This window comes from Rhyacophila brunnea, unplaced genomic scaffold, assembly GCF_057557595.1.
Source record: "Rhyacophila brunnea isolate RB1 unplaced genomic scaffold, BYU_Rbru_1.0 scaffold_13, whole genome shotgun sequence".
Taxonomy (NCBI): domain Eukaryota; kingdom Metazoa; phylum Arthropoda; class Insecta; order Trichoptera; family Rhyacophilidae; genus Rhyacophila; species Rhyacophila brunnea.
This window is the reverse complement of record NW_028232785.1, coordinates 18,243,529-18,263,502: the sequence shown is the minus strand read 5'-3', so window position 1 is coordinate 18,263,502 and position 19,974 is coordinate 18,243,529. Positions and strand designations below refer to the sequence as shown.

The window sequence follows — 19,974 nt, the reverse complement described above, 5'->3', positions numbered from 1 at the left end:
AAGAAATTAGCATTATGCCTAATTTTAGAGTGCATGTCAAACATTAAATTGCAATAATTTACTCCATAACATGATTTAGAGACTTGATAACTTTTGGCAGGTAAGCCACGATATATTCCCCATTGTTTACCATCTGCAAGTACCCTTCGTCTCTGCAATGCTGGGTTCCATTATGTTACAAGTCAATTTTTGGTATAACCTAGTGAATAATCAAAGTATTACATTGATATTTTAAAACTGTAATTATTAATGAAATCCTTTCTTCTCTGCTAGATTTAAGACATTCCCGAGTATAATTATGATACATTATGAAGGAATTAACTTGTCGTAATATGTTTAATTAAAATACGTTTACGATTATTATTGTGTATGTAAGAAATTGTGAATCATGTAATTTGTATATCTGTCAATGTAATTAAGAAGTCAATGTAAAAAAAACAGAATTATTTATTGAAATAAAAATAAGTAAACTCAGTTTGGGTTTACAAAAATTTACTTGTAATGTTTCATTTATTAATTGCTTGCTTTAAAGATGTGGGAAAAAAACGCACATGAATGATTTATTAATCGCACGATCGGGGGTCGTACACAGCCGATGGTGCCAGTAAAGCATCGACTTACTGCCACCTAATAGTATGTAAATTAAACCGAGATAATAACTTTACTGTTTATGCCAATCTCATTCTTCAAGCGTTTGCTGTCGTTGTGTGGTACTATTTGACAAATGCTATGCAGTGTAACAGTTAATACTTTTTCAGTCAAGTTCGTCACTATATTTCTTATATAGTTATCGTGCAAGTTGGAACAATCGTGTAAAAATTAAGAAGCCGCTGAACTTTTAGTTTCACACATGCAGTCTTGCATGATAACACATTTTCTTTTTATGGCCGCGATAATACGTACTGCCAGCAATAAATCCATGCATATCGATACCACAGTTCAATAGGGGAACAACTCAAAATTTAAAGGTTTTGAGTTAAGAATGCCATTCGATGTAGAATAATCTTCTCTTTATAATTCAGCAAAAAAAATAATCAAAAATTTCTTTAATGTGTCATAAAATCGAATAACCCTTTCAGAGATTAATCAGTAATTCCGTTATATATAATCAAATTTATTGGTTAATTCTTCATTATAATGTCCAATTTCATTGTGCATTGGTGAATTCCACTAAATTAAATATAAAAAAACATACACTTTCAATGAAATCAAGCTTTAAAAGTAAAATGAGAATTACTGCAAAAAATTCAAACGCCATTATCTTGGAACAAGGTTTTATGAGCTGTTCCCCTATTGAACTGGGGTATAGATATGTACACAAGCTATTATATCGGCTGATTAACTACATACAGTAAAACCCCGTTAATACGAATTCCACGGGACCGAAAATGAATTCGAATAATGAAATGTAATTTATAAAAATTTAGAAATTTTTTTTTTTTTCATTTTCATTGTGCCTACGAAATTTCCGATTCCGTGTTTGTTAATGGGTCATAAAATGTCAGGATTATTTATATTACCTTCTTAAAATAAGTAATCTATGTTTTAAGAAAAATCTGTCACAATTTTCAATGACTGGCTCACGAAATAGTGTACTTTATTACGATTTATTGAATATTTTTATATGCCAGGACTCTAAAATCATTTTGAATTATTACGAAATCCGAATTAAAGGTATGGTTTTATATGAAAATAATGTCCAAAGGACTTTTATTTGGCGAAAATTTCGAATTATCTGTTCTTATTAATGAGGTTTTACTGTATATATATTACACAACACTCTTCTTAGCTCTGCAATGGGCTTAAAACGTCAAGAAAAGAAGGAACCCAAAAATCTATTACGATTGGTAAAATTGTTCATTCTTTTACTGTTTTTTTACTCAGTCCAAACCAAGTGCCACCTATTCGACGCATGCATTCTGACGTTAACAATATCAAATCATGGCACCTAACGAAGGCTCAAAGCAACCATACACTGAGCTTCGAGAAAAGATGTTTGCGACGGATACTGGGTGTGTGGTGACTTTAGAAGTAACAAGGAGATAAGAATGAGAACCAAGCAACCTCTCATCACGGTGAGAGTGAAGAAGTGACGTCGGACTCGGCTTGGGCATATACTGCAGATGCCAAAAGAGAACCTCAACCTGACTTGCCAGTTCTGAAAGCCAGCCGCTAAATACCATCTATAGCAGGGGTAGTCAACCTTTTTATACCTACCGCCCACTTTTGTATTTCTGTTAGTAGTAATTTTCTAACCGCCCACCGGTTCCACAGTAATGGTTTATAAAGTAGGGAAGTAACTTTTAAAGTAGTTTTTAAAACCCCTACCGCCCACCAGTGGGCGATGGGACCAAGTTGACTACCCCTAATCTATAGTGTATACGGCGGAACGATGCAAGAAGACTCGAAGAAGAGGTGGAATCGCTGTCAAAAAATGTTCATATTATGAAAGATGTGTAGCCCAAACTCTGGGTACACGAGAAACAAACAAATTTTTGTGTTTTGTTGGAAAGATTTTTAATTTATTGTACATATAATTAATTATAAACGTTATCACTAGATTAAAATTATGCTAAACATTATCTAAATCAGTGGATGCACAACTTTTATCAGCAGTGGGGTCAATTTATCCATTTTTTTAATTGTTCGCAGAGCCGCACAAGGTACAATGGAATCAGGCATGCACACAAGTCGGGGGTTTTCGGGAAGTTATCTAGATGAATGGAATATTTACCCATTTCCTCATGGCTGCAGACCATGACCCGGATGATTTGGCTACCAAACAGCTTTCCTATGGACTGATTTTTCTTGATTTGAAATCGATGTTCAATGAATTTTTTTCTTGAAAATTTTGACTTAATTTAGACCGTGTCTGGAAATTTTTACGGATGCAGTTGGCTATTGCATCGGAAATGGGTGGCCGTATAGCATTGAGATCAAATTCATTTCTAAATAAAATATGTAATAAAAACCAACGGAATAACAGAAGAAAATATGTACATGCTTGTAAGTATCATGTCAATAACAAAATTGTCTGCAGTGCTCCCCGAATAACATGTAATTTTTTTATCTCAATGCTATATGACCACTACTTTCAAATACGACACAGCTTAACGGTAAACTAATTAACATAAAAAAATTATTACATTGTTGACTGTATGTGTCATTTTATTCTATGATTATCGGGTCACGAGACCAAAATTATTACCCTACTGTACAAAAACATCTTCTTGGCTACGCTTCCAGGCGCTGTGTTTACTAAATGGGGGAAGCTTATTAGTTTATAATGGAAATACGGTTAAAAATGGGCGGAGCATGTTAGTTCACAGTTTTAACATGTAGCCAAGAAGATGTTTTCGTACAGTAATCTGCATTGCTCCTCAAAAAGGTTAAGAAATTTTAGTCAGTTGGAATAAATGGCACGCCATGCACCACCGATCTAGACATTGCATGTCGCTATCAAATTGGAATATAGACCCACAGGTTTCTTAACGAGGTCATACTGTAGCTAAAACCACAACGATAGAAGCCCCCGTTTACCGTATACATAACCTAACATACACTGTAATATCATCATACACTATAAATTATCATATAATGTCATAGTTCAACCGGAATCACGAGATGAGCTTTGGATATTTGCTAAGAAGCGCGTCAGTCGGCTTCGATTGGTTGTCCATTCTGGCTTTGGCGAAGAAGCGGATGGTGTCTCGGAGATTGGGCGGGAAAAACGGCTCTTCGATCAAGTCAGAGACAGTCTGGAGGCAGCCGTCCAGATCCCAGTTCATCTTGCGGCTCGTCTCGGACTGGAAAAAATCAAAATGGATATTATTATTTGGTTACATGTAAATTGTACGTAAAACATTTCACCATGGCACAGTTCGCCGTGAGCTTTCTATCGGAAATAGATAATCAGATACAATATAGTTTCCAATTTTATTAGATTCAATATGCTAATTTTGGCAAAATTCAAGAATGAAAACCTAACCTAACAAATAATCCAATATATCGGATATTTTCAAAATTTGTTTGCTGCTGGCTTCCTGTAATGTTAAGTGTAAGCCGACAAGAACCGTGTTTTTTTAGACATGAGTTTTATGTCAGTACTATACGACCCAAAGAGATTGGGTTGTCTTATATAATATAATATACAGCCATATTATATTTCCGATATAACATTTCACGGTGAAGTCTAATACGGCGAACTGCATACGTACAGGTTTCCGGATACGACATTATTTAAGATGAACAGAGTGACGGAGTTATGAGATTCCAACCGATTGAACTACAAAAAAATTACCTTAATTAGTCCCATGTGAGTTAAAACAGCGTTTGCTAGACCCCACTGTCGACCGGCGGCCCCCTTGGACCACGTGGCCAACTCCTCGAGCAGAGAGCGCGCCAATCCCGTCTCCCGTAGACCCGCAACGCACATCACTATCGCCGCGTACTCGTCAACAAACTCGAGGTCTTTCGGGCGGAGATTCTGAAAGGAGAGGCAGAAGAATAAAATTACTTGATTTTTAAACACAAAAAATCACGTTTCCATTCAATTTACACTGAACTTTCGAAGAAATAAAAGCGGTAGTCATCTAGTGTTTTGTACAAATAATATCGCAATATTTAATTATTGATACGTTATTTTGATGTACTTTGTAATTCGATTACTAAAACATAAGTCGGCTCTCAGATCAAAACTCGCCTCGTTCGCCGTGACAGAGTTCCGAACGAGCGAAAAATTGTTGCATGTGACGAACGCACACATCTACAAGCGACACTCGTTTCTCGAAACGTCAAAATAATTAGTACTCTGGCCAGACGCCAAATATAATAATATAAATATAATATAATCATTTTTTTTTTTTTTTTTTCGACCATGTCCGATCCTGATAGAATCATATGGGCCTCCACAGAGTGGAGGTTTGTATTGACAGATTTTGTTCTTTACGAGAAATGGATGTCAGCCACTTGCTCAACCTATTAGGTCCATACCCTGACACACACAAATTGAAAAACAATAATATAATATAAATATCATAATATATAAAAGTCATCAGACGCTGAAATAGCGATTATTATGCATTGGTACCGCAGACATTTAAGTAGAAGGCGAAAATATTGGATTCATCTGTCAATTAGGCATATATCAACCAATGTCCAACATGTTCGTGGAGTCGCTACTCGATCTGTCACTTTGCAACATAGATGTTTTTCAGTCACATTCGACCAATCTGCGAAGCTCCATTTGACAACGTTTGTTATGTGGATGACGATGACGTCACGTCGACGAATTCCACATGCGGCGAGTTCTGACGTGCGAGCCGGCTAAAATGCACATGTCGTGACAATTTAGGATAAAAATAATCCTCGGCGAGAAATTGTCCGTCAAATCGCCTCGCCAATTGGTGACACGAGCTTGATTCCATTTCAATTTTCCGCTACATTGAGTAATTTTACTACATTATGACTTCTCTTTTCTTGCCCATCGAAAATACAAATTTATTTAGCTGTTGAAAAATCAAGATTAAGCTTTTCTATGCCTCACGATATTACTATGATTTTTAACGACACACGTTGAATGTAGAGCGAAGCCCTTACTAAAATTGCTGTAATACCGATAATTTGTGGCCTAGTATTTCATAAATTATTCAAACAGATGTCACTGTGTATTTAATTTTTTAGATTATGCAAATCAATTGAGAGTAGCTAGTAGCGAGATAACTCACAAAATTTGTATGTGCGGCCTGTCGATCATGGCCTCATAGAGTGAGAAAATGAGGTCTCATTCTGAAATGATGGATTATTATTTAAAAAATTTTATTTTAAAGTCAGACGAAATTTGTGTATGTGACCTGTCGATCACGGCCTCATAGAGCGAGAAATCTCGCTGAAGGCATGGAACCAGTTAAGAAACCAGATAATATAGTGTATATTTACAGTCTGTACGTTTGCATCGCTGTTTAGGTGGAATAGAAGATTTGGTACTGTTCGGTTATCAGGAATACAGCGGAAAACACATTTTGAAAATACCCGATATACTGGATTATTTATTAGTTTGGGTTAATTTAGGTTAGGTTAATGTGACACCCCCGTATGGTCCCCATTTGGGGATGTCTTTGTGTATCTGGAGACGCCCGAATCGGTATCAAAGCCAACAAATAAAGCGCTGATTACGAAAATAAATAATGTTAAAAGTCGGCCGGCAACATTGTCTTTGACCGTTGGAGATATGCAACGTCGCCCAAGAAAAAAAACAGACGAATGATTTTTTCAAGATGACGCGCAGATCGCGACAAGCAGCAAAATCGCGAACGCGTACATTTCGCCCTCCGTAGAATTAAATTATTAAAAAATGTAACCATATAGTATAATAATCGTAAATAAACTCGCCGCTTCCATCACAATTCCGGTGCCTTAATTATCCACCTTCATCCCAAATACAGACGATAAAAAAAGAAAACAAAACACAAAGTAACAGTTGAGAAATTTTCACATACCTAAAATGGAGGGAAGTGATATTAACCTAACAAATAATCCAGTTTATAGGCTATTTTCAAAATGTGTTTGCCGCTGTATTCCTGATAACCGAACAGTACCGAAGATTTTGTTAAATAACATTTTTGGAAAATTCGGATTAAAAAAGCATTTATATCCCACCTGACAATGATTGTTGACCGCCTCCATGGGGTTGTTGCCTAGCGCTTTGAAGTTTATGGTGCTGGGGTTCGACAGGAACGAGTTGAGACTTCCGTCGGGGGCCGGCATGCTGTCGGGGCTCGTCACCGACTTTTTGAGGATGCTCCTCAGCGGACTTTGGCTAGGAATTGCGGGCGATTTTATGGGGCTCTTGCTTCCGTTGAAACCTACATGGAAAAATCATAAAAATTAATGTAGCATGGGCTTATATAAGTAAGTTATCCGATTTTTAAACGAACGAAGATTCAAACGAGTGGCTCCTCTAGCAGTGAAATTGAAACAAAAGTAACGTCTGTCATAATTACGTGTTCTAAAAATAAATCGAGTAAACATAGTATTGAATATACATAATTTTGAAAAACACTTTATAAAAAAACACTTAAATATACTCTATATTATAACCAATAGAAAAAATCTTTATTGAAAAAAGTAAGCCACCCCGACGGGAAATCGAACCCTGTATCTCCCAAGTTTACGCCCCATCGTTCGCATTTACCAAGACTCTCTCAGAAATGTCATTTTGACATTTCATATTGATTTCCATAGTAACGCATGTATATATTAATAATTTAGTTGCTAGGAGCCCAGACCCCTAGCAACCAATAATAATGTATTGGATTACGGATTACTTCCAAAATAACTTTTCATACAAAACAGAATTAACTGAAAATGAATTCAATTCTAATTAAAGATGGCTAAAAGTATTTAAAACATGCATTGGCATTGTGTTCTGATATATTCTAAAAGTTTCAAATGTCTAGCTAGTCGGGAAGTTAGTTAAAAATCGATTGCAAGATTTGTACTGGATAAACAAACACCGGACAAATAAGAATACGACCTAATAAAAATGTTGTAAAAATACTCACTTCCATTTGAGATTGATACGTTCCCTTCGCATCTAGAGCTCCTGGACTCTTTGACGGTGTCGCTTTCGCTCTCGCTGGAGGCGTCAGCGCCATCCGTCTCGCTCTCTACTTCTTCTTCCTCTTCCTCTTCTGCGTCTTCGTCATCGTCTTCTCCATCGCTGCCCATGTCGACACCTTCCAAGGTCTTCAGCTCGGTCTTGCTTTTTTCGCCGAGACGGTTTCCGCCCAGGCGTAGGGTAAGAGTGGGTATGCGCTTCGCCAACGCCGACAGAGGCTCGTGGGCAGTCGGGCCGATTTCGTTGTAACTCAAATCGAGTTTCTGCAATGTTACAATGATTCAAAGGCGAGGCAATAGACATTAAGAGATAGGTATATATCTGATGACGGATTCTAATCAAATGACAAATACAAAGATAGCCTTTGATCGGCTATGTTTTTTGGACATGTGTACCGCTGGATGTCACGCTCAACCGCTCAGCAATGTAAAACCATATTGTCTATAATCAGTAGCAAAGGGTGGAGGTAAGCTGTTAAGATCTGACATATCGTCACTGTTCTGGCAGAAAACACTAATTCGAAAAAATTACATATTGAGTTAGTACCAAAATGTTCCTTATTTCATAATTTACCGTCTGGAAACCTTCTTAATAAATAGACAGTCTTTATTTTAAAGCCATCCTTTTTACGATTACTTAATAAACTCACATGATAGACCATTATTTCAAACATTTTAACAACTTCAAAGTCAAACTACTCAAAACTAGTATTCTCCAGTTAGTGTGTTCTGCCAGAACAGAGACGATATATAGTGCACACTAAGCTTTGCAGTCATGCGTATTTGTTTTCATTGAACCAAGACTACAATGTGTCAATAGTGTTGGTTAGTTTAGCAATCAAAGCAGTCATAGTTTAGGTATGCTATGGGCGATCCGACAAAAATAGTGCACTTCTATAATTCCATCACCGGATGTCAGTTAAATTAACCTTAAATTGAAGCGTCGATGTGTACGGATATATTATATACTGCTGTGTAATGATCTGCACAGAGAAAACAAAGCCTTAAGTCATCCTCAAATACTCACCGATATAAGCTGACCACCGATAGCGCCAACTATCCTCAACGCCCCCTTAGTCTTGAGCAAGCAGTCTCCCAGATTGACGTCCTCCAGGAGCGCCATCTTGGGGAACACTTGCGAGAGGGCAGCGGCCCCTTTCGCCCCCACAGTGTTGTCGTTCAGGTTGAGCACCTGAAGAGAGGTGTGCTTTTCGCCCAGTCCCAGGGCCAACGCGGTGACGCCCTTGTGGTATATGCCGTTCTGGGGTATCGACAGCGTCTTCAGGCCTTGGTTGGGACCGAAACTCTGCGAAAACAAACAGTTTGTAACAGTACTGAATCATGAGGAAATCTCTCTAATTTTTCTATTGCGTGTGCGTATTATAAACTCATCTAAGCTGTAAGTTTTGTACACAAAAATATTCACGTAAATATTCACATTTTTTTTGCATAGATAAATGAACTCGTCAAAGGATGATGATGCGAAAGACAGTATTTACTTTCGGACACTATTAAGAAAAGATGGCTGGCAACATCGATGGTTTCTCTCACTTACACATATTGAAATAATTATGGAAAAAAAAGAGATTGTTGCCAATCGAAAAAGGTTATAATAAATTAATGGTCTGATGCCGATGATTAATGATTATCTATAAGCCATTTTGCAGTGCAGGTTTATGTGTAGCAAGCTTCACACTTGTACTAGTTTATTCAAATCTTTAGCATACTTTATTAAAACATACCATGAGGAAGTTTCCGAGCGCAATGGCCCCCTCGTTCTCGAGCCGGTTCCTTCCCATGACGATGGTGTTGAGAGACGTAGGTGCTGAGGCCATTATCATCTTGGCCCCCTCCGTTCCCAATCCATTGTTGTTCAGATACAACTCCTGGAAATGTACGCACAGGTGATGTAACTCAATTTAATAACCGATTGAAGTACGCTAATAATTTAAGGCCAATAAACACAACAAATACAGGCCCCCTGAATGTTCTCAAATATTACAAATTGTGCGCTGCGTTCACATGACAAACTTTAATGCATATTATAATACAGATATTAAACATAACTGATCATCTCATTTCTATTTTGCTGTAAAGCAAAACTACCACTCACCTGAAGTTGTTCGCAGACTTTCCCCTTCAGCAGGGCAACCACACCCTGCGCGCCGATTGGCCCCATCGCATTGTCGCTGAGATCCAGAACTGATAAATACGCCTGGGCAAACATCATTCCTTCACTCAGGTTTATCTGCAAACGAAAAACAACTGGGTTTAATTTGACGCCACTAGAGAGAGCTCACTATCTGAATGTGAATGGCTGGAGTAACATTCAACTCGATGCGGAGTGTACTTAGTTAAAACCGAATACTAACTATTCAACGCTTGCATTCTGATGGTGCTGCTAGATGGTAGCGAATCACGGCACCTTACGAAGGCTCAAGAGCGACTATATATTGTGCTTTGCGAACAGATGTTTGCGACAGATACTGGGTACCATGGCCCCCACAAGGGGGGGCTGATAAGGTTCTAGCCTGGGGGCCCGGGCTAAGTGAGATAAACACACAACACAAATTTGCTTTAATAGTAAAAAAAGTCGCCTGCGGCGCTATTTTCTTTCAATAATGTTAAAAAATTTAATTGTGTATCGACAATCGACAACTCCTTAATTCAAATGGATGTATTAAAATATACAAAAAACACTAAATATACACATTAATTTTACCGCGTACACCATTTGGAAAACGCTACTGTAGATCCTAGCCAAAGATCCTAGCATGGGGGCCCGGTTCAGGATGTGGGGGCCATGCTGGGCACTATAACTTTAGGAGTAACAAGAAGATAAGAGAGCGAACTAAGCAGCAGGCGATGTTGGACCAGGCTCAGTCATGTGTTGCAGACACCTGAAGAGAATTACGACCTGGCTTGCCTGTTCTTCAAGTTAACTGGATTCCGGTGTCTTGGAAGGCCGCTAAATACAGCGTATACAGGGTGGTGGCATGACCTGGAATGACGTGAGAAGGCTGGCGAGCGACAAGGATTCTTGGAGGCGCCATGTGATGCCTATATGATCCAACTAAGGGGCGGGACATGGTTAAAGCGAACGTTTGGTTCATTTAAATAAATATCAATTTTGAATCTCTTACCAAGGCTTTGGGTATCTCTGTTTTCGTTCTGCCGGTGAACAAATCTGAAAAGAGCGCCTTCTTCAGCTGCGGTTTCTTTTTCAGTGCTTCTCCTATCGCCACGGAAGCCTCGACGCCGAGACTGTTGCCCTTCAAGTTCAGCGATTGCAGGCCCTCGCAGTTTTGTATAGCCGTTGACAATTCCTGGGCTGAAAATATTAACAAAACGTCTAAATTGATAAAAAATAATTACAAAGATAACAGTGACATCAATGTAACGCAGGTTGAAGCTTTAGTCAGAAATATCTGTGACATTTGCAGTGGTGTAGGGTGGAGGTGGGCTGTTAAGATCCGACATAAATAGGGCACACTAAGCTTTGTCAGTCAACGTATTTGTTTGTATTGAACTATGAATACAATGTGAAAATAGTGTTTGTTAGTTTTAAAAATTCAATTTAAACCTGCCCAATCCAAGCCAGTAAGTAGTCAAGAAATATTTTATAGATAGAAGAATATTTTTAATCAATTACGGTTTGGTTAGGCAGGGCTTAATGAATTTAAAAAAACTAACCAACGCCACCTATAATATGTATTCTTTATTCAACAAAAACAAACAAGTATGACTGAAAAAGTGTGCACTATTTTGCCAGATTGACCTTAGCATACCTAAACTATTATGGTTTGGTTGGGGCAGGGTTTAATAGAATTTTAAAAACTAACCAGCACCATCTGCAAATTGTACTCTTAGTTCAATGAAAACAAACAAGCATGACTGACAATGTTTAGTGTGTACTATTTATGTTGAATCTTAACAGCCTAACTCCACCCTACGTCACTGCTATACGGCCATTTCTTTCCGGTATAACAGCTCACCATGAACAGTGATGCGGTGAAATATAATACGTACAATTTACACATAACCCATAGCAACGGCACAGTATTCATTGAACCTGTATAGCTACTGGTGTACATCGATGATATAGATACAATTACCATGTTAGAATCGGTGCTGAAAAAGGCGTCTACAGCACTGGGATTCGAACCCAAGCCTTTCTACTTTATAAGTCGAACGTTACCACTCACTTGCCTGAAGACATTTAGGTAGAATTGGATTATTACAATCTTCTGATACACCCCTGTTACAGGCGGGCTTCTCCCGGTGTAAAATAATCATTTAGTAGTCATAAGTCGAAACGTAACCCTGACCTCTAGAAACAGCTTCATAAAACATCTAATCTGATTCCTTGCTCAACCACGTAAGTATTTTTTTATTCATAAGTAAAGGCATTCGTCCGGTGTGTGAAAATCACATATTGGGCGGAGGTGTAATTAAGATAAATTTAATTTGATTTAAAAAGTATAAATGATGATGGATGAGAGAGATAATTTTAAAACTAAATATAAGTATTCATATATAATAAATTTTGCCGCGCTTGCCGGCAACTTTAAAATCTCCACGCGCCTGCGCCGGGGTGGTCCTCGTGATTCATCAAATCAAAAGCATCACGCGATAAAATTTGGCCAATCACGAGGGTCCTTTTTGCTGGACGGCGTGGGTACGGGGAATTTGAAAAAGAAAGTCAGTAAGCGTCCTTTGTAAACCGTGTATGGACCTGCGTAACTAATTGTAAAAACAAAATATGTAAAGGACTACAAAGTAACGTTGTCCAACCAAATATTAAAATATATAACGCTAAAACTGCACGAGAAAGACTTAGTGTTTTATTTAATTTTACCAACATATACTTATAAATCCCTTTCTTTTTGTGAATCCGGGGTTCAATGGACACCTGAGCTAGCCACTGGAACCCCGGGCATCTCACTTCCCTAGCTAAACAAGCATATGTTATGCCTTCCAGAAGTGCAGTTAGATTAACAGATGTTTTTAGGTGGGATAATTATTAACTTGCCAAAACCCAATGGGTCCATGCTCTGGTTCGAACACACATTGAAACTACAAGTAATTTTTAACAGAATCGCATACACGGGTTCAGATGGATGCTAAACAAACCACTATTTCGTTACAGACAATAATAACTACAGTGTTACATGCTACATGCCAATTTCCCGAAAATTCTATCTATCTACAAGTACACAACGAAAACCACACTTCACACGTTAAAAAATTGTCACCAGTGACGTCACTTGTGTATAGTATTGTTAATAAGTACATTAATTATCGTACTAAATAAAATACATGAAGAAATTTGTAAAGATTATCGATTATTTTGTGAAAACAAAAAAAGTACGCATAAGCAACATAACCTAAAAACATGAATCAACAATCGCTGTTTCACACGTTTATATGCAATTATTCTGTTGTTTTATGATCAATTAATACAGATATTATTAAATTGATTGTATTTATTTAGTTCTAATGTACTTTTATCGTGTAAATATTGAAATTCGACCAGGCTTACCGTCGGCTGCATTGTTTAACATAATCGACTTTCCGCAATAGTTTAGGCATACTTCAGGCGGATCGGCCGCCGGTATTGAGTTAATAAGATCTAACATTCCAAATTGTGCCATTTTTATGTTTAATTTAATGCTTTTTAGAGATTTTTGTGTTTAAAAAAAAATAACCGACAGTTCAAGTTCTATGGAAACATCAACGCGCGGCAAACGCAGGGTTACCATCAAAACAATATAAAAAAAAATACGAATTGTGAATACATAATCGAGATGTGGATACTTGATTTTAAAATAAAATTTTTAAATTACATTAATCTTATTGATTTGTAATACTTATAAAAAGCTAATATAAAACAAAAAAATCTTTACATCTCAAGATGGTTTTATGAGTAGGTATGTATTTTACTCTATACCATGGGTCCAACCTTTTCAGCAGCCGGGCCAGATTCTAAAAATGAGATTACCTACCTGGCCGCAAAACCGATTTTTTTATAATACAAAACAAAAAAGAAATATATATTAATAAAATAAAACAAAAATCAGAATCAAACATATTTATTAGATTAGACTTTTTTTAAATAATAAAAAATAAACAAAATAATATAAAAATAATAAATTTTAGTGAGAAGTTTGATCTTGTGTGGCAGAATTAAGTGCATCAATATCGATATCGGGTGAGGTTGTTCTTACACGCAAACAGTTTTCCAAATGCACATCAGTGATTCGTGTTCTCACTCGGTATTTGATATGCTTCATCCGACTAAAAAGCTGTTCACACGTGTAAGTGTTTCCAAATAGCGAAGTCATCATTAGAGCATATTTGTAAAATGCAGTTTCTCTTTGTTCAAATATGTTTTGTAAAACTCTTCCAAACCAACCTGATGGAATTTCTTTTTTAACTGTTCATCGCAACATAGTTCACAATGTTCCATTTGTAAATTTCCTGGTAATAAATTCAAGTCTACAGAGAATGCCGTAACAAATGCAGCAAAAAGCACACGGTGCTTTTTAAAATCTTGAGCCAATATCGAATCTCAATTTGCGAAATTAGCACATCTAGCGGTAGCATTTGATATTATTTTTATTTTCTCACTGCTCCAAGGGCCACATGCGGGACACCCAGCGGGCCACATGCGGCCCGCGGGTTGGCCACCCATGCTCTATACTCAGGGGAGGAAACTTTTCGAATGAAGGACCAAAATTCAGGAATTCAAAATGAGCGGCGGGCTGCAAGTAAAATACCATTATTTTTATATTATTATGTAGGTACGCTATTTATTATCATGAAAAAAAAATATTACAAAAAAAAACAATCTAATGAGAGGAATGGAACTGTTTTGTCTTTTAACATTTTTTTTAAATTCAGGTATTAATTTGTTGTTGAGAAAGGCGTAAAAGATAATAACGTGAATCTTTTTCAAAAATATAATATTGCTCGCGGGCCGCAGAAAAATAGGCTCTCTACCAAGTTTAATTGATTTTTGAAATAAAATTACTTGAGCTTTGATGACATTGAGCTACTTCACAAGCTACAAGCCAGCGAATTTACATTCTGCTTGTAAACTCGCCCAGTGTTATCATCGAACTAGGTAACAAGCAGATTGTAAACAATCTACTGAAAAAAGTTGAAAGCCCGGCTACTTTCCTCGCTGGCATGTGGGTGATCTGTGTCTGCGCAGTAAAGCGATAGTGGCAAATCGGCTGGTAAAAAAAGACGAACTACTCAATACGTCCTGTCAAATAGTACCAAAAATGACGGTTTCAACTCGCTAGCTTGTTGGCATCTGAGCGAGTGGAAAGTTTTATGTGTCATCATCACAATCGCACTAGCTGACTAGCCCGCTTTTAAATTCGCCGACAAGCAGCTTGTAAAGTCATCGACGCTTTAGGTACTGAGATCCCCGGGGTTCCAGCGGCTAGCTCAGGTGTCCATCGAACCCCGGATTCACAAAAAAAAAGAAATTCAAACGGTTGGAGTATAAATAAAACACGGTCTTTCGTGCTCGTAACGTGGTCTTCTTATATTTTCTTAATTTTTAGTTTTACAAATTATATTTGGGATTTTTACAGTGGTAGTCGTCAGGTCCGTACCTATCGGAAAGGGGACGCTTACTAATTACTTTTTTCTTTTTCAAACTTCGCGTACCCACGCCATTCCAGCAAAAAGGACTCTCGTGATTGGCCAAATTTTATCGCGTGATCTTTGATTCGGCGAATCACGAGCCTGACCCTGGCGCAGGCGCGTCGAAATTTGGACGTTGCCGACAAGCGCGGCAAAATTTATTATATTTCAATCCTTATATTTAGTCTTAAAATTATCTCTTTCATCCATCATCATTTTTACTTTTTAAATTAAAAAGAAATACTTACGTGGTTGAGCAAGGAATCAGATTAGATGTTTTATGAAGCCGTTTCTAGAGGTCAGGGTTACGTTTCGACTTAAGCTACTAAATGATTATTTTACACCGGGAGAAGCCCGCCTGTAACAGGGGTGTATCATTCGCCCCATCTGGATTAAAGTCGAAAGGTACGCCCTGATCTCATCGGCCACCCATCCAATTCCTTGTTCATCCGTTAAGTACATGGCATGATAAACAGTTTATAAAAGAATTCAACTACAATCTAACTATTCTAACATAAAACTCTATACTTTAGCTCTATTTTTATTATTTTCTATATTTATTTTGGATTATTATTTTCAGCTCAAAGCAATGCTTTCGCGATACTTTTGAATAGGTCAGAGTTTGATTTAATTTCAGTGTAGTACATTTATTTTGTGTTACTTTGTTTTAATTAGGTTTTCTTGTTATTTTATTCGTTTTTATTAGTCAGCGGAGGGGTCGCGGGGCTATAGTCTTTGACTCTTGGGCTGTCCAGTTTTTTGTATTCCGAGAGGCTACATTTGTAGACGTTTAGCCCTCGTTCGGAATTATTATTTCGCTAAGCACTTCTATTTTCTTTCTGGCGCTATAGGAGCGTACCTAGCCGGACGTCGTCTGCCTTCGCGACGAGGGCGAGATAGTAGCGTGACTACTGGGCCAGGCTCGTCCCGAGCAGCGGATATCTTTCTATGGAAAGTTTCCCACTCGTCTGCTGGTCTCTGCAGCATCACCTCATGGGTAGATACTGTGCTTGCATTCATTCCTACCGCTGTGGGCAAAGCGTCATTTAGCGGTACAACGGCCAGGCTCGTTGACGGCATGGCTTTCCCACCGGTAGTAGGATGGTTTTTAGCCGCAAGTATTCTCTTCCACTTCCTCTTCTTGGATGGCAACACTTCGAGAGTACCTCCCGTTGTGCCACGACTTCTTTCAGGCGTCACGTCCCTAGCCTCCTCATGAACCTGCGACGAGAAAGGAGAGTGCGCACTCTCCACACCATCAAGCTCTGGTATCATAAGTTGCCCGGTTACGCTGCCTTCAGATTCGCTCACTTCGAGAGGAGACCCCCTTAGTGCTTCCAAATTATCTTCCTCGTCATCTCCTATATCGTCTTCCGCTTCCGTCTCAACGGGAGGGTAATGTTTACGGATTTGATCTACATGAAATTTATAAGGTCGGCCACGCCGAGCTACGTAATACGTCACTTTGCCAACTTTCCAGATAATTTTATGAGGTCCTGTCCATCTAGGTTCAAGTCCCGCACTTGCTCCTGGTCTTGTTTTGGGATATTCCTTCGTGTATACCGATTCCCCAACTTGGTAAGCCGGTGGTTCAGCCACACGATCCTGTCTTCGACGTTGGAAATACCCTTCTTGATTTGCAAAGACAGCCTCATTCATACCTTCACGGTTCCGCTCAACTCCATTACTCTCTCTCGACCTTAGCGGGTTGGACCAATATCCAGGCCTACACATTTTCGCTTCCCAAAGTACTTCAGCAGGGGTGAATCCCGTGGCTGCATTGCGCCGGCATCGTAAATCACCCAGTACGTCTGTGAGATGGGCATCCCACGTACTTTGGTCCAAGCCTGCTAAACGAATACGCAACCCTTTCTTAATCTCCTGGTTACGGCGTTCAGTCGGATTCTGTCTGGGATTGTAGATGGCAGTTGTCCATTGTAAACAATCCCATTCTTCCAAGGCTGCGAGCCATGCCGGGTGACTAAATTGCGTTCCGTTATCCGTTAAAAGCGCCCGTGGACTTCCATAACGCAGGATGATCTGATCGCGAACTAACTGGATGATATGTGATACAACCGCTGATCGCAACGGAAAGGCTTCAACCCACCGTGAAAACAAGTCGGTGATTACCAGAATGAATCTATTTTTTAAGCGTGTGGTAGTATAAGGTCCCATCAGGTCTAATGCCAGGATCTCCCATGGCCGCTTAGCTTCCATATGAGAAGTTTCCGCTGCCCTAAGCTGCAACGCACCACGCTTCCGGGTGGCACATATGCCACAGGCCCGTACGTAAGCTTCCACTTCGCGTCTACGCCTGCGCCACACAAACTCATCGCGGATAGCGTAGTCCGTTTCCAACGATCCTGGGTGACCATTTTCGTCGTGAAAAACTTTCATCACCTCCTTCCTTAATGAGGCCGGCACTACTATTTGTGGTGTCTGACTTCCACTCAACCGTACCAGCAACCCGTTTTTCACAATCAAGCCGGCGGGTTCTCTACTCGGTCCAACATTCGAATTTATGCGCCGTATTAATCCTTGTATCGTAGTATCCGTTCGTTGTTTATCCATAATCTTTTGTCGTAATGTGACCGTTGTTAGTAACATAGCGGTATGGGGCTCAGGTTTTCGCGTGGGCGCTTCCATCCGCTTGTTTATCTCCTCAGCATCCTTAGCGTTGGTCGCGTGTTCTTGAGGGAACCTTGAAAGGTGATCGGCCAGGTGGTTTTCAATACCGGGGCAATGTTCCGTATCAAAACGAAACTCGCTCAAGAGCATCGCCCACCTTGCCAATTTACCCTTCTGATTTTTCGCTGTATTTAGCCACGTGAGTGCCCGGTTATCGGTAATCAGCGTGAACTTTCGATCCTCAAGGTAACCTCGGTATTTTGTAATACCGAAGACTGCCGCCAGGGTTTCAAGTTCATTACTGTGATACCTACTCTCAACTTCATTCACGCGTCTACTTGCATAGGCTATGACATCGCGTCCACCGTCTTGTTTACGTTGAAACAGCACGGCCGCAATTCCATGTCCTGAAGCATCGGTTTGTAAGCAGAAGGGCCTTTCGAAATCCGGTCTGGCCAGCTTTAAAGGTTGTTTCATAGCTTCTTTTATTTGTCTGAAAGCATTTGTAGCTTCATTGGTCCAGTGAAATTTTACAGTGGTTCGAAGTAATTTCGTCAGAGGTATTGCTATTTCTGCAAACCTAGGTATATGCTCCCGTAACCAATTGCATAAACCTAAGAAGCTACGCACATCTTTCCTGGTTGTTGGTTGAGCGGCCGCTTCTACCTCTCGCAGATGGTGCAACTGCGGCTCGTTTCCAGTAGCCGTAATGCGGTGTCCAAGGTAGTCGACCTCTCTGAGACCAATTTGACACTTATTTGGTGCCACTCTCAGTTCATGGTATTGTAGTCTTTCAAATACCATTCGTAAATGGTTCACGTGGTCCTCCCACGACCGACTATATACAATAATGTCGTCCAAATAGACTAAGCATATATTGTTTATGAGTCCGACCAGCACCTCTTGGCTCATGAGCCTCTGAAATGCGCCGCAGGCGCCTTGCAAACCAAATGGTAAAACGTTGAAGTGATAGCAGCTACCATCAGCCGTAGCGAAAGCCGTCAGTGGTCGAGTATTTTTATCAAGTTTTACTTGCCAGTAACCGCTACGCAAATCTAGGCTGCTAAAAATGGTGGCAGTGCCTAGGTCCTTGAGTGTCTCTAAAATAAGAGGCAGGGTAGTAGCCTCCTCCTTAGTGAGGGCGTTAAGTTTTCGGTAATCCACACAAAACCGGGTGGTACCATCGCGTTTGGGTACTAAGTGTACAGGAGAGCAGTACGGAGAGTTGCTAGGCTCTATTACACCGTCCGCAAGCATCTGCTGCACGCTTTCTTGAATTTGTCTTCGCTTATTTTCGGATTGTCTAAAAGGTCCCAACCTGAAGGGTGTAGTATCCTTTAAATGAATCCGAAATTCCGTGGTTCTACTCGGTGGTCCGTGTTCGGCAAACCGGTCGCTAAAGTCCGTCATAACTTTAGTTAAAGCAACGCGCGCCCTTTCAGGGATGTCAGGTGACAGTTCTGCCAAGGTAATTTGTTCGCTAGGCAATGGCGGTCTCGTCGTTTGACAGTGAACAGTTTGTCGTATGTGGTTTCCAAAGTGTACACAGCGACGCTTCATGTCAATGACCGCTTCTTGTTTGTCCAGCCAATCCATGCCGATGAGAAGATCTACCTGCAAATTGTTCAAGGCGAGAGCATCGAATTCCACGGGGCTGTCACGTAAATATCCGCTGAGTAAAACGTCCCCGCTTGTGCTCAAAGCTTCGCCACTCGCGGTAACGAGCATTTGAGGAGCGCCCTTAACTTTGCATGGCGGGCATACCAATGCCTTCCGTACGAGAGTTCTCGTGGCTCCAGTATCGACGACGGCCTCGTAACGTCCGGTTACTCCGTGGATGCTCAAAGGCAGTTTGAGAAGGGGCGCACCTCCGTTATATGAGCTGACCCCATACCCAGACACACATACCCCAGCAGAGGCTACGTCGTCTTGTACCCCGTATTTTAAATTATTTACACTATTATTACTATTATCAGTATGTGATTGAACACTATTACCGTTCACTTTTTTATTTAACACTAAATTTTCGTAATCATATTTCACACTTTTATCCAGTAAACATTTATTTAA

At 39.6% G+C, this 19,974-nt stretch overlaps 1 protein-coding gene across 1 annotated transcript; it reads right to left on the bottom strand.

The window, feature by feature from the left end:
• Window positions 1-1,449: 1,449 nt before the first annotated feature.
• On the bottom strand, window positions 1,450-13,357 carry RanGAP (Ran GTPase activating protein). The gene is made up of 9 exons (XM_085940448.1): window positions 13,160-13,357; window positions 10,761-10,948; window positions 9,731-9,865; window positions 9,360-9,503; window positions 8,645-8,923; window positions 7,563-7,881; window positions 6,658-6,863; window positions 4,301-4,486; window positions 1,450-3,806 (listed from the first exon to the last, which is right to left on the bottom strand). Exons 1-9 carry the CDS (start codon window positions 13,269-13,271, stop codon window positions 3,618-3,620), a joined length of 1,758 nt encoding a protein of 585 aa, XP_085796574.1. The 5' UTR covers window positions 13,272-13,357; the 3' UTR covers window positions 1,450-3,617.
• Between the last annotated feature and the right edge of the window lie 6,617 nt (window positions 13,358-19,974).

Bases quoted from the DNA above. Each gene is read 5' to 3' on its own strand.
- RanGAP (XM_085940448.1), bottom strand. From the start codon at position 13,271: ATGGCACAATTTGGAATGTTAGATCTTATTAACTCAATACCGGCGGCC. The intron at 9,866-10,760 runs GTAAGAGATTCA...TTTCGTTTGCAG, and splicing joins CAGAGATACCCAAAGCCTTG to ATAAACCTGAGTGAAGGAAT. The intron at 4,487-6,657 runs GTGGGATATAAA...CTCTCCTTTCAG, and splicing joins CGGTCAACAATCATTGTCAG to AATCTCCGCCCGAAAGACCT.